The following is an 18,647-nucleotide window of genomic DNA, read 5'->3' on the forward strand; positions in this document are numbered from 1 at the left end:
TCAAAACAGTTTGCCTGGTAACTTCCAGAGCTGACATCCAAAGATGAATGTGCAAGAGTAAACTATTGTTTTGGAGAAGTCAGGCATACCCAGTTCTCAAAAAGCTTTTAAAAAGCCTGTGTTTAAGGTTATGTAAGCAAGGGTAGGAGGATTATGTTTTGTTCCTCATGGTAATTCATGAAAACTTGCTAAAATGATGTGAAGTTCAGGAAAATTATGTGTATTCTATTCATTTTAAAATGCAGTAGCACTTTGGAAAAAAACTTCAAAAAATTATACTGCAAAAGCTTTTAAAGATGATTAAGACATTTAGATCTGAAACCTGCTTGCAGCACATTTCTTCTCAAAATGTTGAAGGTTTTTCTTGAGGCTTAAGCTGTACATTGGGCAGGCTTCAAATGACTTTGAGTAGGCAGAAGAGGTATTTCTCTATGAAGTATTAATACTTCTACAATGCCTTCACTGCTGTCCCAAAGCTCAGAGCAAACTAGAAGACATAACCCAACAATACTGTTTGTACTGACTCGGTGATCAAAAGCCGTTTTGCCTTCACTCACCCCAACATTTGACTACAGCAGCCAACAAACTGCGTATCTGATGACCCCACGCTAAATGTGGATGAACAGCAAATGCCACTGGGAAAGTTTTAAATTTTGCTGCTTTTCTTGACTTCATAACAATCTAAGTAGAAGTATCATTAGCCACATCTTTAGATTCAGAAATATCTTAATGTCATAGCTAAATAATCTGTCCCAAATACTTAAAAACAATTAATAAATTAGGTCTATTGATTCCAACAGTATCTCCTTATGCAAGAACACAGGGTGAGGGGGTGGCACAGGGAAGGAGTTGTTCTTTTTTGTTTGGTTTGGTTTTGGGGTTTTTGTTTAGGAAAATTACTACTTAGGAAAATAATTACTACTGAGAAATGGATTAGAAAACTTGGGATGAGTTGAAAAGCTTTATTTCATTAATAAAAACACAATTATACATAACATTCAATCACAACATTTTTTCTTTATATTTAATGCACCAATTTTCATGTCGGCTAAATGTAATCCCTACTATAAACCCATCTTTTTGAAAAAATAACATTAAAATCAAATAAATACATGCATATATACATACACACATATGACGCATCATGACATTTTGAATGAATTTCTAAGTGCAGTGCTAATTACGGAGGGGCCCTCGCCCTTTCCTGCAGGAAGGCAAAGAACCTGAAGTAACACAACAGAAACATCGCACTGTACAGAGTGGGAAGCTGAACCAGAATGGCCAAGGCCCAGCAGAAAAACGGTGTCCCCTAGAGCTTTGCTAGAGCTTTGTTCAGGTTCAGGTAAAAAAAGAAAAAACACATGGAACATGAATTTTATAAACCCACCCATTTGTCTCCTGGGGCAGCAACCACAGGGTAGCACAGAAGATACCACAACTTTGTCATTGTCATTGTTCTACAGGCACAGTACTATGAAGAATTCTGTCTGTCTTTAAATTCAAAATATTGTGGCTGTTTCCTGCACCTAAATACAGCAAGAAGGATTCACTCCAAAAGAGAAAACTGTTTTTACCTGCTCCTCCTGATTGCTACCATTCTGTTAGTGCTTTAGACATTTAAATTTGCCTTTTTACATTTACATAGGTGTTTTGGGCTATCCTGGACTGTTACTAATATATGCTAAAGCCCTTAGAAATGTAGTTCTCGGGAGGAACAGCACCATCTTCTACTTTCTCTTTCTTAACATGGAGCTTGAGAAGGTTGGCCAGACCCTTCCCCCCAAAACAGGGAAGGAAATTGTGTCAGTGATCCTCACTCAGTTTGAGAAGTAGGAAAAATGTAAAGGAAGGAAAGGTCAGTTATCAATAACAGTTGGAAAAAATACAAGTGTTCAGTGAATCTTAAAAGTCAGGGAGGAAAAAGTATCCAGCCATCCTGTATTTGGCAACTGAGTCTCTTCAGGGTTGACTCTGCATATATATCATTAATAAATTCTCTAAGACAGTCCAAGAATACGCCAATTCTAGTGTAAAAAATAACATGAAGGAAACTAATTCTGTTTCACACTAAACAAACCAAACCTCCTACCTCTATCCTCCAGTACCACTTGTCACCAAACATAATCCCACCTTTGTGTGAAACTGCCATATTATACAGAATGGAAACAGCAAAGGTCTCAAATGAATTCCTAATGACAGTGCATTTCCAACTTAAAAATACAAACCAAACACTTAGATTTGGGTGAATTTATACCATGACAAAGTCTTACGGTTCTGCCATGTTCATACTTGTCGAAACAGACACAAAATGAGGTTCTATAAATAGCAATGCTATCCTTTGAATTCTGACCCCCAAACTGAAAAGCAAACTAAGGAAAGATAAAATAAAAGGAACACTGACTGATATCCAAATGAAGTAACAAATATTATCTCAGACCTAGTCTCATGAAAGACAATTGTTCCTTTTTTTTTATTAATTTAAAACAGCAATAATGACAATGTAGTTGAGGACTCCACGGATTACTGAGATTCCTTCAGCTGAAAGGGTGTAGCATGATAGCTACAACTTTATTACAAACCACAAGCCAACATGTAATTCCAACACCACCTGAAATAGATATAAAACATTATTTAAGTCATTGCATCAATAACTCTGATGCACATATGACTCTGAAAAAAACTTTGGAAGTGTGAAAAAAAAAGAAACTTAAGAGTTACAAGATAAACAGGAACAAAACATCTTTATATATACAAATGTCTCTCTTCAAGGGATAGCAGCCAACTTGGTGCTGGTCCTGAAAAAAACTGAAGATTGTCCAGGGAAAAAAGCAGCAAATAACATGAATATGAGCCAGTCTGGTATATACAACCCATAGCTAAAAGCATTTTCTATGTACCTAACAGAAAATGTCTAAGCGCTGAAGTTAAAGGCTTGGCAAGTACAGCATACTTTGCTAGAACCTAAACTCAAGATCTGAGATAGGTAAAAAGTAAATTTCCTCTGAAACTTAAATCAGTCTTTTTAAAAGTATTATATCCACACTCCTCTCCTTTCCCCTTGCTCCCCATACAGCAATATAAAAAAACCTCTACTGAGACCTTTGCTACTGACCCAGATGCCTTGCACAACTGTTTTAAAGGGTCCCGTCTCTCCAACCAGCAGCACAGAGATTTGTATCGGTATGACAGAACAGAGGGTGTGCCCAGACTGTAACACACAGCACACCCATACTGCAGACTACATAGAATCACACTGCATAGAATCGCAGAACACATAGCTATTCATTGTACATGTGAAGAAATTATCTTTTTTTAGTGATTTTTAGACATTTTTGCATTTACCACCTAGAATTCAAAAGCAAGCTCTTTACTGTAATTATGAGCCAAGACAAAAAAGGAGATTGGAAGGCAGATATGGATAATAACCTTGTTAAATCCCTTCAAATTATATTTAAATAAAAGTATGCCAAGGACTATTCCCCCACCCTGCATAGAAGCAGACTCTTCTCATCCAGTAAGCATGCTGGATACAAATCATTCTCTAGACAGTATTAAAGATACAACAACATACAATTCCAACAACGTATTTTGGAAATCCTCCTGGAACAGCTAGGACTTACAAGCCTAATATGAAGTTTCACCAGCAGCTAAATTTCCATGCTACATTGTCCTGTCATTCTGCCTGCCTGCTTATTCCATTAGCATGGAGTCAGCACATATTTCATCCAGAAACAGGTGTCTACAACCTGTGATATTGTTCTGATTATTAATTGATTAAACTGCCCAAAAGAAAAGGATTTAACCTGTGCATGCTCTTCATCACTACACAGTTAGCACCCACATAGGCTTGGGAAATGTATTTTTTCCAGCACGCAGTCCTTACCTGCCACGCCCGTAGGAAAGGCTACCAAGCGCTCCAGAGGAGCAAGCCATTTGCTTGGAAGCACTGTAACTGGCTCGGAATAGTACTTCCAAATCAGAGAGATCATCAAGGCAGCCTAGAATTGAAAGTTTTATTAGCTTGGATAATACACACCAAAGTACATTTCCAACACTATTTTGAAACAGTAAATAACAAATTCTATTTAAAGGGAATAGTTTCTTTGTTATTTTAAATTGTTCTTAAGCAAGTTGAAAATATTTTTAAACTCAGTATGACCTTAATTTCATGCACATTATTAAGAGGTAGAAGTGAGACATTGGAAAATACTGCTTTCTTTTGAGACCCTGGTTCCTATCTAGCATAGACAAACATCATAATAGTAATTGTTAAATTCTGATTACTGTTTTTATCCATAATACTTGCCTGCTTGGAATCCAACTTGCTTTAACACTACCCTAAGGACATCCTCAGGCTGACCACTGTCATCCTGATTGGCAGACAATTCTTTGGCATCAAGTCTGAACTACAGACAATCTGATGAGGCATCATGGGGAGATGTGTGGCAGCTGTAAGTGGAGATCTGTATCCTCAGCAAAAGCATATTTTGTTTTCAAAAACATAAGTAAAATATATTTGCATGTATCAGGACTTTCCTGCGTCCACTGCCACATGTAAATGAAAAAAATCCCATTGATTAAAAAGCTAAGACAAATTCCTATCTTGTGATGTCAAAACTAGAAACACCAAGCTAAAATGAAACTCAAAATTCCTTACATCCACAACCACCAGACCTTATCAGCAACATCTCTCCCTTCTATTTCAATAAACCATCTATGTTTGGCATGCACTGTCACTGAAATGTCAAACAACTTTGTGACTAATCATCAGCCAATAAATGCAGGAGAGAATTGTAACACTACTGAGGATTTAGTTTAGTACTTTGTATTCATTTAAAAAAAAATATTTACTTACTTGTAAGATGTAGAACACAATATTTATAACCCACTTTATTTTGGCTAATTGCGCAGTCCGTGCTTTCACTGTTAAAAAAAAATATTCTGCATTATTCATAATAGTGAATTATATTTACATAAAACTATCAACGTATTAATATTTTGCTCTTCAAATCACTGTTTAAATATCTCTTTTCAAAGGACTCATAGCTATATTGAAAGTACCCTTCTGCAAGAAAGTGCAAGGTCTGTATCATATCGTAGTTTCTTATTAACACTACTATGAAAAGTTGCAAAACACTGATATCCAAGACACAGAAATGTCACGTGTAATCAAGAACACTATTCCCAAATGAGAGCAGTCACTGTGTTTACTAATTTAAGAACCTGCTTTAGCTGAAGCATAAATTAAATTTTCCCCTTTCCTAAAAAGGGGAGAATGCTGGCTTTAGCAGGTGCACTTTTTGCCTTATTTCATTCAGGAACACAGTTGAGACAATTCCTTCACTGAATGAATCTTGGCCAGGTTCAGTATTAAAAGTTCTCATGCCTATTTTCTTCTGTTACAGTACTTCAGACCAACACAAAGAAGCCCAGTGAAGACAGCACATCGTCAAACAAAACGGTGGCCTCAGGTTTTCTAAAAATGTTGTCGGTTGCCAAGTAAACTACTGAACTCTAGTTTAATTGAAATTATTAGGGTAAGTTTGGGCAAAGACAAGAGCAAAAGCTCTGGTGCTAAAGTTTTACGTGTACTTTCTACGACAAGACGATGGACCATAGTACCATAAAATCCTCATCGAGGCAAAGCACTACAGCTTTATTGCTAATGCTGCTGCATAAGATGAAGCAGGATTGTGACACAACAGGAAAGATCTCATCTGTTTACCTTACGGATTAAGGCTTTCTCTCTAGAATTTTGTAGTACACCAAACAAATAGCCCCAGCCAAACAATGCATCCTTTTGCATTGAAGATAAGCAGTAGACAACTTCCTCGACATAGTGAAAACATGATTCAGTGATGACCATCACTGAGAAAAAGTAGCTACACAGTGAAGACTAGGAAATACCTTGTAAAAAAAAAAATGTATCTAAATCACTGCCTTACCAGTGTACGCAGAACTATGCACAACTGAAAGACAAAAACAAGCTCTCCAAAGACTTTAAATACATTAAAAAAAGGGGGGGAGGGAGGAACACTTGAAATGGCTAAGAGGGGGAGAAGAACAGTTGAAGGAGAAATATACTTAAAATTGAAAAGACTCTTGACAAAAACATTTTTCAGATACTAGAAAAGGGAGTAAACATTGCACTCTACCATGAGTTTTAAGCTTGTCAGTCATTTTGTTAATTTTTCTTTCCAGACGGGCATATCTAGCAAACTCATCCATCATACTAATGGTTGAGAGTTCTTGCTTCATGTTCTGAATTTCAGCTCTCATTTCGGATTCCTGCTCTGCATCCTTTTGTAACAATCTGGATATCTAAGAAGCAAAGAAATAGTACCAGTTATTAATCCAGAATTCCACTCATTTTCTTTGATATGTATAAAGTATGATCTCCTGTTTATATATTCAAAAGCCTCCCATAAAAAAGGCCCTTTCATCAAGATACTTAACATCTGCAACATGTTCTAAAAGCCAAAGAATTTTTATTCTCTTATTCTGACTGGAGCAAACCAAAAAGGGTTTTACTGTGCCTGTAGGATAGTGATTTTCAACTTTTCTATCCCTTTTTAACTGCCTTTCCCTTCTCTATTTCTGCTTTCACCTCCTCATCTCCCCACTCTCAACAATGCTGCCTTCTGAGACCTTTAAAACCCCCCAGACCTGGCCTAGCGCTGCATCCTGAGCTGAACTGCCCTCCTCCCTCCTTGCAGTTCTCATCATTCACTGCCCATTACTTATTCATAATTTTCAGACTCATCAAGGGTCTAAACTAATTAACGTGGAAACTTTATTCACTGAAGCCCATTTTTAAACCTCACCAGTAATGCATGGATCACAAAATGGGAATCACATGTCTAGGTTACAAATTGCCTAGCCTGGGCTGTTTAAACACAAAAATTGCCGTACTTGGCTGAGAGCTGTGATCCATCTTGGGCAGCATCTTATCACTGCTTCAAAACCAGAAACATAAATTTGTGTTAGTTCATAGAATCATAGAATGTCCTGAGTTGGAAGGGACCCAGAAGGATCATCGAGTCCAACTCCTGTCCCTGCACAGGACAACCGCACAGTTCACACCATGCGTCTGAGGGCATTGTCCAGTCTCTTCTTGAACACTGTCCGGCTTGGGGCCGTGACACCTCCCTGGGGAGCCTGTTCCAGTGCTCCACCACCCTCTGGGGGAAGAACCTTTTCCTAATGTCCAACCTAAACCTTCCCTGGCACATCTTCCTGACATTCCCTCGGGTTCTGTCATTGGTCACCAGAGAGAAGAGATCAGCACCTGCCCCTCCCCCTCCCCTTGTGAGGAAGCTGTAGCTGCCGTGAGGTCTCCCCTCAGTCTCCGCTTGTTCAGGCTGAGCAAACCAAGTGACTTTAGCTGTTCCTCATACAGCTTCCCCTCCAAACCCTTCACCAGCTCCATAGCCCTCTTCTGGACACTCTCCAGTAGCTTTATATCCTTTTTATCCTGTGTTGCCCAGAACTGCACACAGTGCTCCAGGTGAGACCACAGCAGTGCAGAGCAGAGCAGGACAGTCACCTCCCTGGCCCAGCTGGCAATGCTGTGCTGGATGCATCCAGGACACGGGTGGCCCTCTTGGCTGCTAGAGACACTATTGGCTCATGTTCAACTTGCCATCAACTAGAACCCCCAGATCCCTCTCTGCAGAGCTGCTCTCTAGCATCTTGCCCCCCAGTCAGTATGTTCAGCCAGAGTTGCCATCTTGCAAGTGCAAAATCGGGCACTTGCCCTTCTTGAATTTCATGTGATTGGTGATTGCCCAGTTCTCCAATTTGTCCAGATCCCTCTGCAAGGCCTCTCTGCCCTTGAGAGTGTCGACAGCTCCACCCAATTTTGTGTCATCAGCAAACTCACCAAGCAATCCCTCCAAGTCCTGAGTCTAAATCATATATAAAGACATTGAAGAGTGCTGGCCCTAAGATGTGTCCCTGAGGAACGGGCTGGTGACTGTTCACCAGCCCAACATAACCACCTTTACTAGAACCCTTTGAGCCCAGTCTGTCAGCCAATTGCTCACCCACTGCACTGTGTGTTTATCCAGCTGTGTGCTGGAGATCTTTTCCAGGAGAATATTGTGAGAGACAGTATCAAAGGCTTTGCTGAAATCCAAAAAGATCACATCAACAGGCTTCCCTTGGTCAACTAGGTGGGTAACCTTGTTGTAGAAAGAAAATAAGTTTGATACGCAGGACTCTCCCCTCATAAACCTGTGCTGTCTGGGACCAATGACTGCGTTGTCATTCAGATGTTTTTCAATAACTCCCCAAAAATTTTCTCCATGATTTTGCCAGGCACAGAAATGAGACTGACAGGCCTGTAGTTGCTGGGCTCATCCCTGTTGCCCTTCTTGAAGACATTTGCCAGCATCCAGTCCCCTGGGACCTCTCCAGATTCCCAGGAACACTGAAAAATCATGGAAAGCGTTCTCGCTATGATGTCAGCCAGCTCTTTAAGCACCCTTGGATGAATCACATATATATATAGTTATTTTTCTTACATCTTACTCGTGTATTTAAATGCAGTTTTCTTATAACATCTTATTGATTTCTTGGCTAAAATTATTTGCTGCAAACAGAAATGTAAAAAGGCAATCACGCATTGTACTGGCAAATCTTTTTTCCTTTTCTTTTCTTTCTCCTTTCTTTACTTTCCTTTTACTTTCCGCCTGCTTGTTGGTTCATGAACTCCTTTTACCATAGAAATGAAGATACAGACAACATAAAATCTTTTTATTGCTGTTCCTTAAAAAAAATCTGTCTTTCTCAAGACACATGTAATTCCTTTCCTCACAAACAATGTTCTCAGTTCTGCAGTCAATGAGAACATTACACAAGTTTCTGTCACAAACCACAGCAGAAAGCTGAGCAGAGATTTTCATTAGTCATCTATAGTAGCACTGAGTTCAGCTTCCCAAACTAAGACAAATCTGTGTTCTAAAGGATTTTTATCCATTTATTGAAGAGTGTGCACTGATCCGTGTGACAGTAAAGTTATTTATGTTAAAGAGCAGAACGATAGGTATTTCAGCATGCCTGCTTACATGCGAGTTAATGTGGCAGTCACAGAGTTTATTGGTCCATAATTCTGTTACAGACACTTCCACAGAGACGCTTAAGATCAGACCAGGGGGCATCCTGATTAGTGACTGGGACTTAACGTTTTCTCCTATGACGCCTAACCCCTTAATCTCTGCATCCACTGATCTCCCTTCTCAACAATGGAGACGTCCATCTGTTGGAAACACAGAGGACTGAGCATAACCATCCTTTACATTCCCTGCAATGCCGTAAGGGCTGGAGCATCATTTAAGACACTGGTAACTCATTACGCTGAACTTTGCTTCAAAGAGCTGCTTAATCGAGGCTACTGGAGTCACCTACTATCACGGTGTTTGATCACCTCCATTTGTTCCCGGTACCAGCCTCTCAAGTTTTCCCTAAGGCCCAGGCCCTGCCAGTGACCGCTGGGGACGCCTAACGGGTACACCGGCAGCCCTCCCAAACGGCTCCCCTCCCCCGCCCGCCTCCCCTCAGCTCTCAGCTGGCGGGCGGGGGTGACGCCACCTCCGCAGAACCCCAGGCGCTCCGCAGGGGCCTCCACAGCGCCCTGCTCCAGGGCCTCACCGCTCCCTCAGCCACCCGGGGACCAGGCGCCCAGCCCCAACAGCGCCTCGCCCAGCGCCCGCTCCCGCTTTGTCTCGGCGGATGGCGGCAGAGCCCGGGCGGGCTGGGCGAGGCCCACAGCACCGCAGAGGCCCGTGACCAGGGCAGAAGAGAGAGAGGCGGCGGGCGCGGAGCGCGGCCCCGATTCAGCAACGGCCGCCCCCCTCCCCCGGCGGCCAGGGGGCGGGGCGGGCGCGGTGACGTCACTTACGATGGAGGAGCAGGAAGGCAGGAGGATCTTGAGAGCGTTGCAGAGGAAGACGGAGCTCAGCACCAGCAGCCAGGCGCCGCTCTCCGCCATGCCGCGCGCGCCCCCGCCGGCAGATGGGCGCGCCCCCTCTCTCTCCTTCCCTGCCGCCGGCACTAACGAGCCTCCCGGGCGGGCGGCGCCGCGTGGGGGCGGCTCTCCCGCGCACGTGGGCTGGGACGCGGGTGCCTATGCGAGGGGAAACGGGGACAGGTGCGGCCACGTGACAGGAGTTGGCCAATCAAGAGGCCGCCCCCCCATTTCCCTCAGCAAGAGGAGGCGGTGATGAAGGGGAGGGGGCGCGCGCGCGCGCACTGGGGCCGCTGGCGGCGGCCCCGCCCCGCAGAGGCGCCCCTCGGGGGGGCGGTGCCGGCGGCCTCTCGAGAGCGGGGAGCGTTTCCCCCCCGCCCCCCCTCCAATCCGGCTGGATCCTGTTGCGGTGCCGCTGGCGCTGCTGGGATGAGGGGGGGCGGTGGTTTCCCTGCGCAGCGCGGCGGGCTCGCAGGCAGCCGCAGCGCTTGGCTGTGAGGCACTTGGCGTGCGCAGCAGCCGGGCGGGAGCCGCTGCCGCCGAAGCAGCTCCGGGGGTCGCGGCCGGGAGCCGCCGCCGCGCAGCCTCGCCATGCCGAAGAGAAAGGTGAAACGGGCGGGAGGCGCCAGGGAACCGCGGTGCCGCCGCAGGGACGGGCGGGCGTAGCGGGGGGAGGGCGGTCTGACCGCGCGGGGAACGGGGCTCTCGGGGAAGCAGCTGCTGCGCCAGCACCGGTGCGGCGGCCGCCGCCGTTCGCCGACTGGAGCGGACGCCTTCCCCTTGCCAGCCGGCTCCGTACACTCCCTGGTGGGGGGGCCCCGCTGGGGGCAGCGGCGCCGGGCGCGGGCAGCCGGCGGTGTCTGGAAGGTTCGGCGGGGTCTCGCCGGCCGCCTCTCCGGGACTCGCAATCCGAAAGAGGCGGCGGGAAAGGGGGCGGGCGGGGGGGCGGGCGAGCGGCGGCGTCACGTGCCCGGCCGCCATTCCCGCCCCGCCGCCGGCCCGAGGCGCCTGCGCCGCCTGACGGGCACTGTTTGTCTTGGCAGGTGACGGTGGCGGACGGGGAGGCCCCCGAGGAGGTAGGTGCCCAGGGCAGGGCGGCCATGGTGGGCCAGGCGGGGCCGGCCCGCCCCGCTCCCAGCCCGCCCGCTGATGCCATTTCTCTTTCTTGTCCCCCGTGTGTAGCCGAAGAGGCGATCGGCGCGGCTGTCCGCGGTGAGTACGGGAGTGGGGTGTCCTTGTCGGGCTGGGAGGGGGTTGTGCTGCCTTCCCGAAGCGAAAAGGGGATTATGGAGGGCTGCATCTCTCCTTTATGTGTTCTTTCTTCACAGAAACCTGCTCCTGCCAAAGCAGAGCCGAAACCAAAAAAGTTGGCTGCAAAGGTGAGAGTCGCTGGGAAGAGGGGTAGGTTGTCGAGTTCATTGTGCAGGTGTCTGGTGGCCACTCATTTCCTGTCATGTACAGTGTCTGAACATTTTCACTTGTCTTCACATGTTCCTTGTGGGAACGCTCGTTTAGCTGAAGTATCATTTTCAGATGCTTCTGTCAGTATCTACAGGTCCATTCCACCACTGGTTGAGCAGGTCCTTGTGAAGCATGCAGAGTATTGCAGTGGTCACTGATTCCTGAGTGTTAGATGGTAGTTTGGTACTGAGGCCTGCTTGAATGTCAAAGCAACTGTACATAGGATTGTATTTCATCACTATAAAAAAGGGAGACAAAATATGCTGATTATTTAAAGCAGTGTGTTAGGACCAAAAAAAAAAAAAATTGAATTATTTAGCCACTGAAAAATGTCTGAGTTTCCCTGCATATAGTGTAGCTTTCAGGTCTTTGTATGTATGTGTAAGTGTGGTGTAGCAGAATCTTACAGTTTTTCAGTATAACCTGCACAGTGCCAATAACTGATGTGTAAAATTCTTTGTTTTTTGGGAGAAATGTGTATTTGTTGGCTTTGTTGGTATGTGTTTTTAAGTGTGGTCATATGTTTTCTTTTTAATGTATGGATTAAGAATGTTTCAAATACACTAATAAAGAGTTCCTCTTCACAGACTTGATATTTTCATTTTATTCATCCTACTGAACAGTTACTTATCAGTAATGCACTCTAATTATAGTGGTTTGAATTTGGGGAAGCTTTCCAATTTTACTTAAGTGCTGTTTCTCTTTTTTTTTTTTTTTTTTTCTTCTTTCTTTTAGTGTCCTTGTGCTGTACATCTAATTCTTAATGATGGTACTTGGTGCTGACTGATATGCATGATTCTTACTTGCTGCCTATAACTGATTTAACTCTAGAAAGAAACATTTCCACAGTTCATAGCTGGGAACATACTCATGTAAACCAAGTACTTTACAAACAGTTGTTGTCACAAGATACTGAGTAGAACACCTTGCACAAGGCCCCTGTGGAATACTGTTGTAATATGAATACATGAACAGAAAAGTCCTTTTTTTTTTTTTTTTTCATCCCTATTACCACTGGCAATTCAAATGTATAACTTGCTTTACGTTTGATCATGCTGTCACTAAAATCTTTAATCACTTGAAAACTTTCTTACTGCTAATGTAGAAATCTCTTTTGTTCTGATTGTGTTTTAGTTTTCCAGCTTTAGTATTTTCTCTGCCATTTTAGCTATCTGTGGACTCACTGTTGCATACCAGTCAATTAATAGTTTTAATTTTTTTTAATTGTTATCATTTTTCTGTATTTAATCCATCAAAAAAATTCTTCTTTGCATCAGCTTTGTAACCTCTTGATACTATTTTTTCTGTTTGAGAGAAATTTGCTCATTATGTACTCGCATGGTATTTTTCTTTAAAAAATATTAATGAAGAAAAACGCATTTTGACAGCAAAACATAGATGTCTGTGTGTTGTGAAATTGTTACCTGAATTTTTAATATGGAGCTTAGCATTTATAACTTTTTAATTTTGTTTTCCATTAGCACGTTTCAGCTGTTTTTTCTGTGCTTTTGAGGATTAAAAAAACCCAATAGATCTTTTCTAAAAATAGGTATAAATAATTCCTAAAGTTTTGTGGACACAAGATTCTTCAGTATTGATTTTATTTATTTAGTGTTTTTTTTTTTTTACTTTGCATCTTTTCTGTATTTGATGTAGCTTACTGCATGTTTATATCCAGTGTTGTAAAACACTTAACTTTACTTAATAGTTGCAGTTGGTTGACAAAATAGTATTTTTATAAAGATAGCATTTTACATGAATGTTCATGTAGAATAGGAAACCTATTCAGATAGCTATTAAAAAGTTGCATGCTTTTTTTAAGGAAGGATGCTTGGAGTGTGGATATTGTGGAATGCTTCTGACCAAATGAATTCCTAATGTTAATCTGAGATACACATTTCTACAGTACCCAAGATACAAAAAAAAAAAATGAGAACTTTATTTCTTGGAGTTAATTTTAGGTCAGAAACAACAAATTAGGACATAATTTGAAGAACATACCAATGAAATACACACCATTTTTAATGAGATCAGGTGCGTTTTAAGGTAGGTCAGTGTAGTGGTCTGCTCAGAGGAATAAATGCGTTATGTTTTTTTTGTCACTTATTCAGATTGTACTAAAAACAGTGTTATAGTTTGTAATTTACTGGAAATTTTTGTTAGTGTCATTAAGTGATGTTTGTCAGATGGTGTCAAAAATAGTGCATTTATGTAATTCTGAATTGACAGAAATATTTTATAAGTAGGGGGATCAGCTGGAGGACAGGCAAACTTTGTAACATGTGGTTGCTGTGAGGAATGCCTGGGAGGATGTATTACATATTTATATGAAAATAGCTCTTGAACAAATACTTCTTCCCTACCCATTTAATAACAGTCATGTAGATACAGAGGACGTGACTGAGATACTAACAAAAGGAGCACGGAAAATGATACTACCAGATGATTCATTTCTTTAGGTTAAGTTGCTGAAATTCGCACCTGTCAATATAAGAGGAAAAAGAGTTTGAAGTGGTTTGTATTTACAAAGTGGAAGGACTGCATTGCTGGTTTTTATGCACTACAAGGCTAAATAATATATTGCAAATTGCTCTATCTAGCCACTAGAATCTTGTTATCTTCTCATCCCAGTTTGATTCTCTCGCTGTACTATCTGAAACTGTCATCATCTATATACAGTTTGGAAAATTTTTTTGGCAGTTGAACTACGTATTAGCTCATTAGTTTTTGGTAATAGCTCTTGCTGTTTGGCAAGTCCATCTTGGTTTTGTGTGGTTTTGATGATTTTTAAAGTTCACCTAGCAGATCACATGAATTTACTTACTGCAAATTCATTTCATTGTAGGATAAATCTGAGGACAAGAAAGCTCAATCAAAGGGGAAAAAGGGGCCTAAAGGAAAACAGACAGAAGAGACAAACCCAGAACAGACAAAGGACAACTTGCCTGCAGAAAATGGGGAAGCGAAAAGTGAGGAGGTAAAGCTGTCTCTATTCTTTGGTGCAAAGCAGCTGAATAACTTACTGTACTGGTTTATCCAAATATTTATCAGAAACATATTCAGTTCTTATAACAGAATCTATTTCTGCCAAGAGAAACATGTAGGCTATTAAAATATTAGTAGATATGCCTGGACAATTCTTGTTGCCCCAAGAAGAGCTGCAGTGATATGATAACAGTCCCTGAAATTAAGGAAAAAGGTGAGAATTTCACCCAAGTTACAGTACAGGGTAATGTCCTTCAGAGAGGGGCTGTTTTCTCTGTGAGCAGGTCTTGGCAAAATAATACATATGGAATGTACAGAGAGGATACTGCTCTGTGTGTGTGGACGTGTCTGTCTTTGGAGGGTTTGGTTTGGGATTTAGTCTGCCAATGCCATTACTGGAAGAGAGGTTCCTTCTTGCTACGAAAGTTTTTTGATAAGTGCACTGAAAACCCAAAATCGAAATGATTTAACCAAAGTTGAGATAACATTTATAGAAGTCATGGATACAGACTTTGATAGAAGGGACACCTTGGTGCAGGAATGGAAGGGAAGGCACAAGAAATACTAATAGTCGTCATTGCTGAAGAAATTAATATGTCAAATCAGTCTTGTCTGTAATACTATGCTGAAATGGCTGTGTTGCTGACATTTTTGGAGTCACTGATCATCTAACTTAAAACATCCTCCACATTCTATTATTTTTGTGGAATATGGACGTAATTAAATTTAAGTTTAGGACAAGATCTGTGGTGAGCAGCAGCGCCTCTTACTAGGGCAGCTGGATGCAACACAAGTTTTACTGTGGCAACAGGCTTATAGTTAGTCTCAGGTTTCTGCACTGTTTGAATGCCTTGCTCATTTTAATTAGTTCAGTGGAGTTTGATCAGGTAGTCAGATAATTTTTTTTTTTTTTTTTTTTTTTTTTTAATTTAGATGTGTGATTCATGTTTCCTCTCTGGTAGTTGTATTGAAAAGTAATTTTTTTTGAGATACTTCTTTTTTCTATCACACTGATCTATCAGTGTCCAGCTAGACCTTCAAATAGAGGGGAAAAAAGTATTCGGTTTTTGGGTAGATGATGGGTTTTGGTGGGTGAGGAAGGTACAGGATGGTACTTGAGTGTACAAGACAACGTACTTTGGGGTAACAGTTTTCATTTACAAGCTTACGGTGTGATCGTAGTGGAAAAGTTGTGCTATAATTAAGAATTGTTTAGTTGGCTTAACTTTCTGTGTAGCTCTGGTTCTGTACTACTGTCACATAATTCAGTCTTTTAATTTGTGTGTGTAATATTTCAGCAATACCAGCAAAAGTTAAATTTGGCAATATTTCTCAGCTGGGATCTATTTAATACACCAGTGCAGAGAAGATGTAAATTTATAAAAAATGGATGATGAGCTTTAGGGCACATCTTCCTGCTGGTCTCACATTGATCATATGCCAGCCAAAATTGCAGGTTTAATACAACACCCAAGTCTAGAAGAGGCAGAGGAAGAGTTTGTCCTGTTGGACGTTTCTGTTGTCAATCAGGATGATAGTGTCAGTGATGCTCTTGTTAATCCATGATCTGGTGAAGGGGCAGTGACAATTTATGGTGATGCTCACAGATGAGTGCCTGCGAGTGGATATGGCTTCTGTAGGCCATCCTTGAAAATCTTCCCCCAGGTGGCAGTAAAGACTGAACGGGTGCTGGAGTTCCTGTGTGGGTGCTGCTGTGATACAACATGCAGTTATAATTTTTATGTTAGTATATATGTTGCATTCCTTTTTTCTAACCTGCATTGCAAATGTAGCAACTTTTCCTATCTAAATGGAGTTGTGATTTTACTCAATTAATTTTGTATGAATTTGTTCTGAAGTTAAGGTACAGCATATAGAGACTTTCCTTGAAAACAGTATAGCTCTGCTGCCACGGCTCAGTTTCACTGAATGTATTTTTACAAAATTCTCTGTCATGCAGTGCTGTGTTTCTAAGTCTTAGTTACTTTAAAACATGATAAGATTTGAGAATATGTTAACAGTGCTGCACTGAAATTTAAATGCATGAAGTGTATCTGTAGTGTTTTCTAAACACCATATATGCAGGGATTTTAGCTTAGTAGATTAAAGAGCTACTTCTTTCTTTCATAAAGACAGTAACTGTTGAAATGGGATTTGTTCTTTGGAAAAAAAATGCTTCACAGTGTATTGAGTAGTAACAATAGCAACATTCTGAAATTCATAGAGATGCATCTGAGGAGATAGAAGCCTTTTCAAGACAGTTTGTTTTTAGTAGGTCATTATCCAAGAGAAATAAGCAGATCATGACACCAATTTATTGAGACTGTAAAACATGGTATGTAGAAACAAGTAATGTTTTTTTCTCTATATCAAGTTAGCTAATTTGTGCATTAAAAATACTATTAACTAAAAAGCTGAGTCACTTAGAAACTTTCTGCATTTAAGTGTGCTGTTTTGTTTTTCTCTTTTCAGACCCCAGCATCTGATGCAGCAGTAGAGAAAGAAGCTAAGTCTGAGTAACATCTGGTACCAAGTCTTTAACTGGTGGTCCTTATACCTTTCTTCTTGTACAATTCAGAGGAATATTTTTATCAACTATTTTGTAAATGCAAGTTTTTTAGTAGTTCTAGAAAACACATTTTTAAAAAGGAGAGCCCAATTCAACTCATTTTTTTACATATTTAGATAAGCGTAAATGCTTTTTTTAAGTGGTAAAATCATGTAATGGTTGTCTGTTTTCTATGAAACAATTAATGGCATGTTACATTAAGGAGAAAGCTTTGAAGTCTTGATTAGGCTTAATGTTCCATAGATTCTGAGGGACAGTTTTTCTATCCTATTAAAAGAAGCATAACACAGATCAGACTTTGGAATTCCTAATGATACGTTGAGAATGTCTTAATATTTTAGTTATTTATCTATGGTTGTACCATCAGTAGAATTGCTTATCTAATAAAACTGCTCCCTAGTGTTGGATTTCTTGCTGAGTGATGTATATCTGTGACAAAGTTATTTTTGGTAGTTGCAGCTTTATTTTTTTCAAAAACTTTGTAGCAGTGATGCAAAAGTTTGGAATCTTTTATTATATCTTTAAATACTGACTAGGTAAAAGTTTGTTTGGCAGATGTAACTTGTTATGTCAGTTTGAGATACTGGAACTTCACATCCAGTTTTAAAAGGACAGCTTGTCTACAAAGATCAAACAATAAATATTTGAAATCGTTTTAGGGGAAAAAAAAGTATTATAGTTTTTAGATTTAAAAAAACCCTTTGTGAATAAAAACAATTGTAAAATTGTTCATAGTGTCTGTGATCATCAAACAAAAGCCAAATAAATCTTGATTATGAAAGGAAGTTTCTGTAGCTCCTGCATTGACTATCCCAATCTAAGTGGTGTAGTGATTCTTAACCATATTCTTCATATTGTTAAAAATGTGCTTTTGAAGAGATAGGTGGTAATGCAGGGAGTGAGTAGCAAGTAGAAAACGGTAGTTGTAGTTGTATTTGGATTGAAGTTTTAAAGCTGATAGCCTGGTGCCGTTTCTGTTCCCCTTAAAAAAACTAAGTCAATAATTAGTAAGCATCAGATATTTTCATCTGTTTGGCATCTAAGAGTTTGCATATGCACTCACGTGTAAATAACTGTTTTAAGGAAGATGCACAAAGCAATCATCTTGAACGTTAACTGGTCAGATGGTGGTGTTGTTATGTTGGAACCATATTGGAATTTCCCCAAATCTTGCCTTAAAATCAATAAAGCTTCTGGTGCCTGGGGAAGAATGAACCTAAGGCTGTGGACTCTTCCAGGTAGCTGAGTGTATGTAATGGAATGCAGAGAGGACAAGCTGGGGAGCAGCCTGGGCAGGAGCAGGGAGGCACAAGAACTCTGCCCTTTTGGTGCGGATGAGCTGTTGGGTGAGCGTGACATGCTGTGAGCAGAGTGTACCCTCTGCATAAGGTTTTAGGTTGATGGATTGTGGTTTCAAACAAACATGCCTGTGCTGAGAGCCACTTCGTGTTGTACAAAACTGTCTTGATTCTTTCTTGCTGTATTTGAGAAAATTAAATCAATCTTGACAATGTAACAGCTTTCAGCAGAAGGGAGCATGTTTATTGTTGTGGTTTAACCCCAAGTAGTAATCAAAACCACAATAGCTGCTCGCTCACTCCCCTGCCCCCAAATAGGGGAAAGAATTGAAAAGGAAAAACTTGCGGATTGAGATAAAAGCAGTTT

At 41.3% G+C, this 18,647-nt stretch overlaps 2 protein-coding genes across 2 annotated transcripts; one reads left to right on the forward strand and one right to left on the reverse strand.

Annotated features, from left to right (window-relative positions):
* Positions 1 to 947: 947 nt before the first annotated feature.
* Positions 948 to 10,138, reverse strand: GET1 (guided entry of tail-anchored proteins factor 1). The gene is made up of 5 exons (XM_082045157.1): positions 9,902 to 10,138; positions 6,156 to 6,321; positions 4,856 to 4,923; positions 3,884 to 3,998; positions 948 to 2,608 (listed from the first exon to the last, which is right to left on the reverse strand). Exons 1-5 carry the CDS (start codon positions 9,989 to 9,991, stop codon positions 2,535 to 2,537), a joined length of 513 nt encoding a protein of 170 aa, XP_081901283.1. The 5' UTR covers positions 9,992 to 10,138; the 3' UTR covers positions 948 to 2,534.
* Positions 10,139 to 10,382: 244 nt separating this feature from the next.
* On the forward strand, positions 10,383 to 17,767 carry HMGN1 (high mobility group nucleosome binding domain 1). Its single transcript, XM_082045167.1, has 6 exons — positions 10,383 to 10,573; positions 11,011 to 11,043; positions 11,150 to 11,179; positions 11,296 to 11,346; positions 14,274 to 14,405; positions 16,886 to 17,767. The coding sequence occupies exons 1-6, from the start codon at positions 10,559 to 10,561 to the stop codon at positions 16,931 to 16,933; spliced, it is 309 nt and encodes a 102-aa protein (XP_081901293.1). The 5' UTR covers positions 10,383 to 10,558; the 3' UTR covers positions 16,934 to 17,767.
* Positions 17,768 to 18,647: the final 880 nt, after the last annotated feature.

Source organism: Streptopelia decaocto (assembly GCF_964273445.1).
Source record: "Streptopelia decaocto genome assembly, chromosome: 1".
Classification (NCBI taxonomy): domain Eukaryota; kingdom Metazoa; phylum Chordata; class Aves; order Columbiformes; family Columbidae; genus Streptopelia; species Streptopelia decaocto.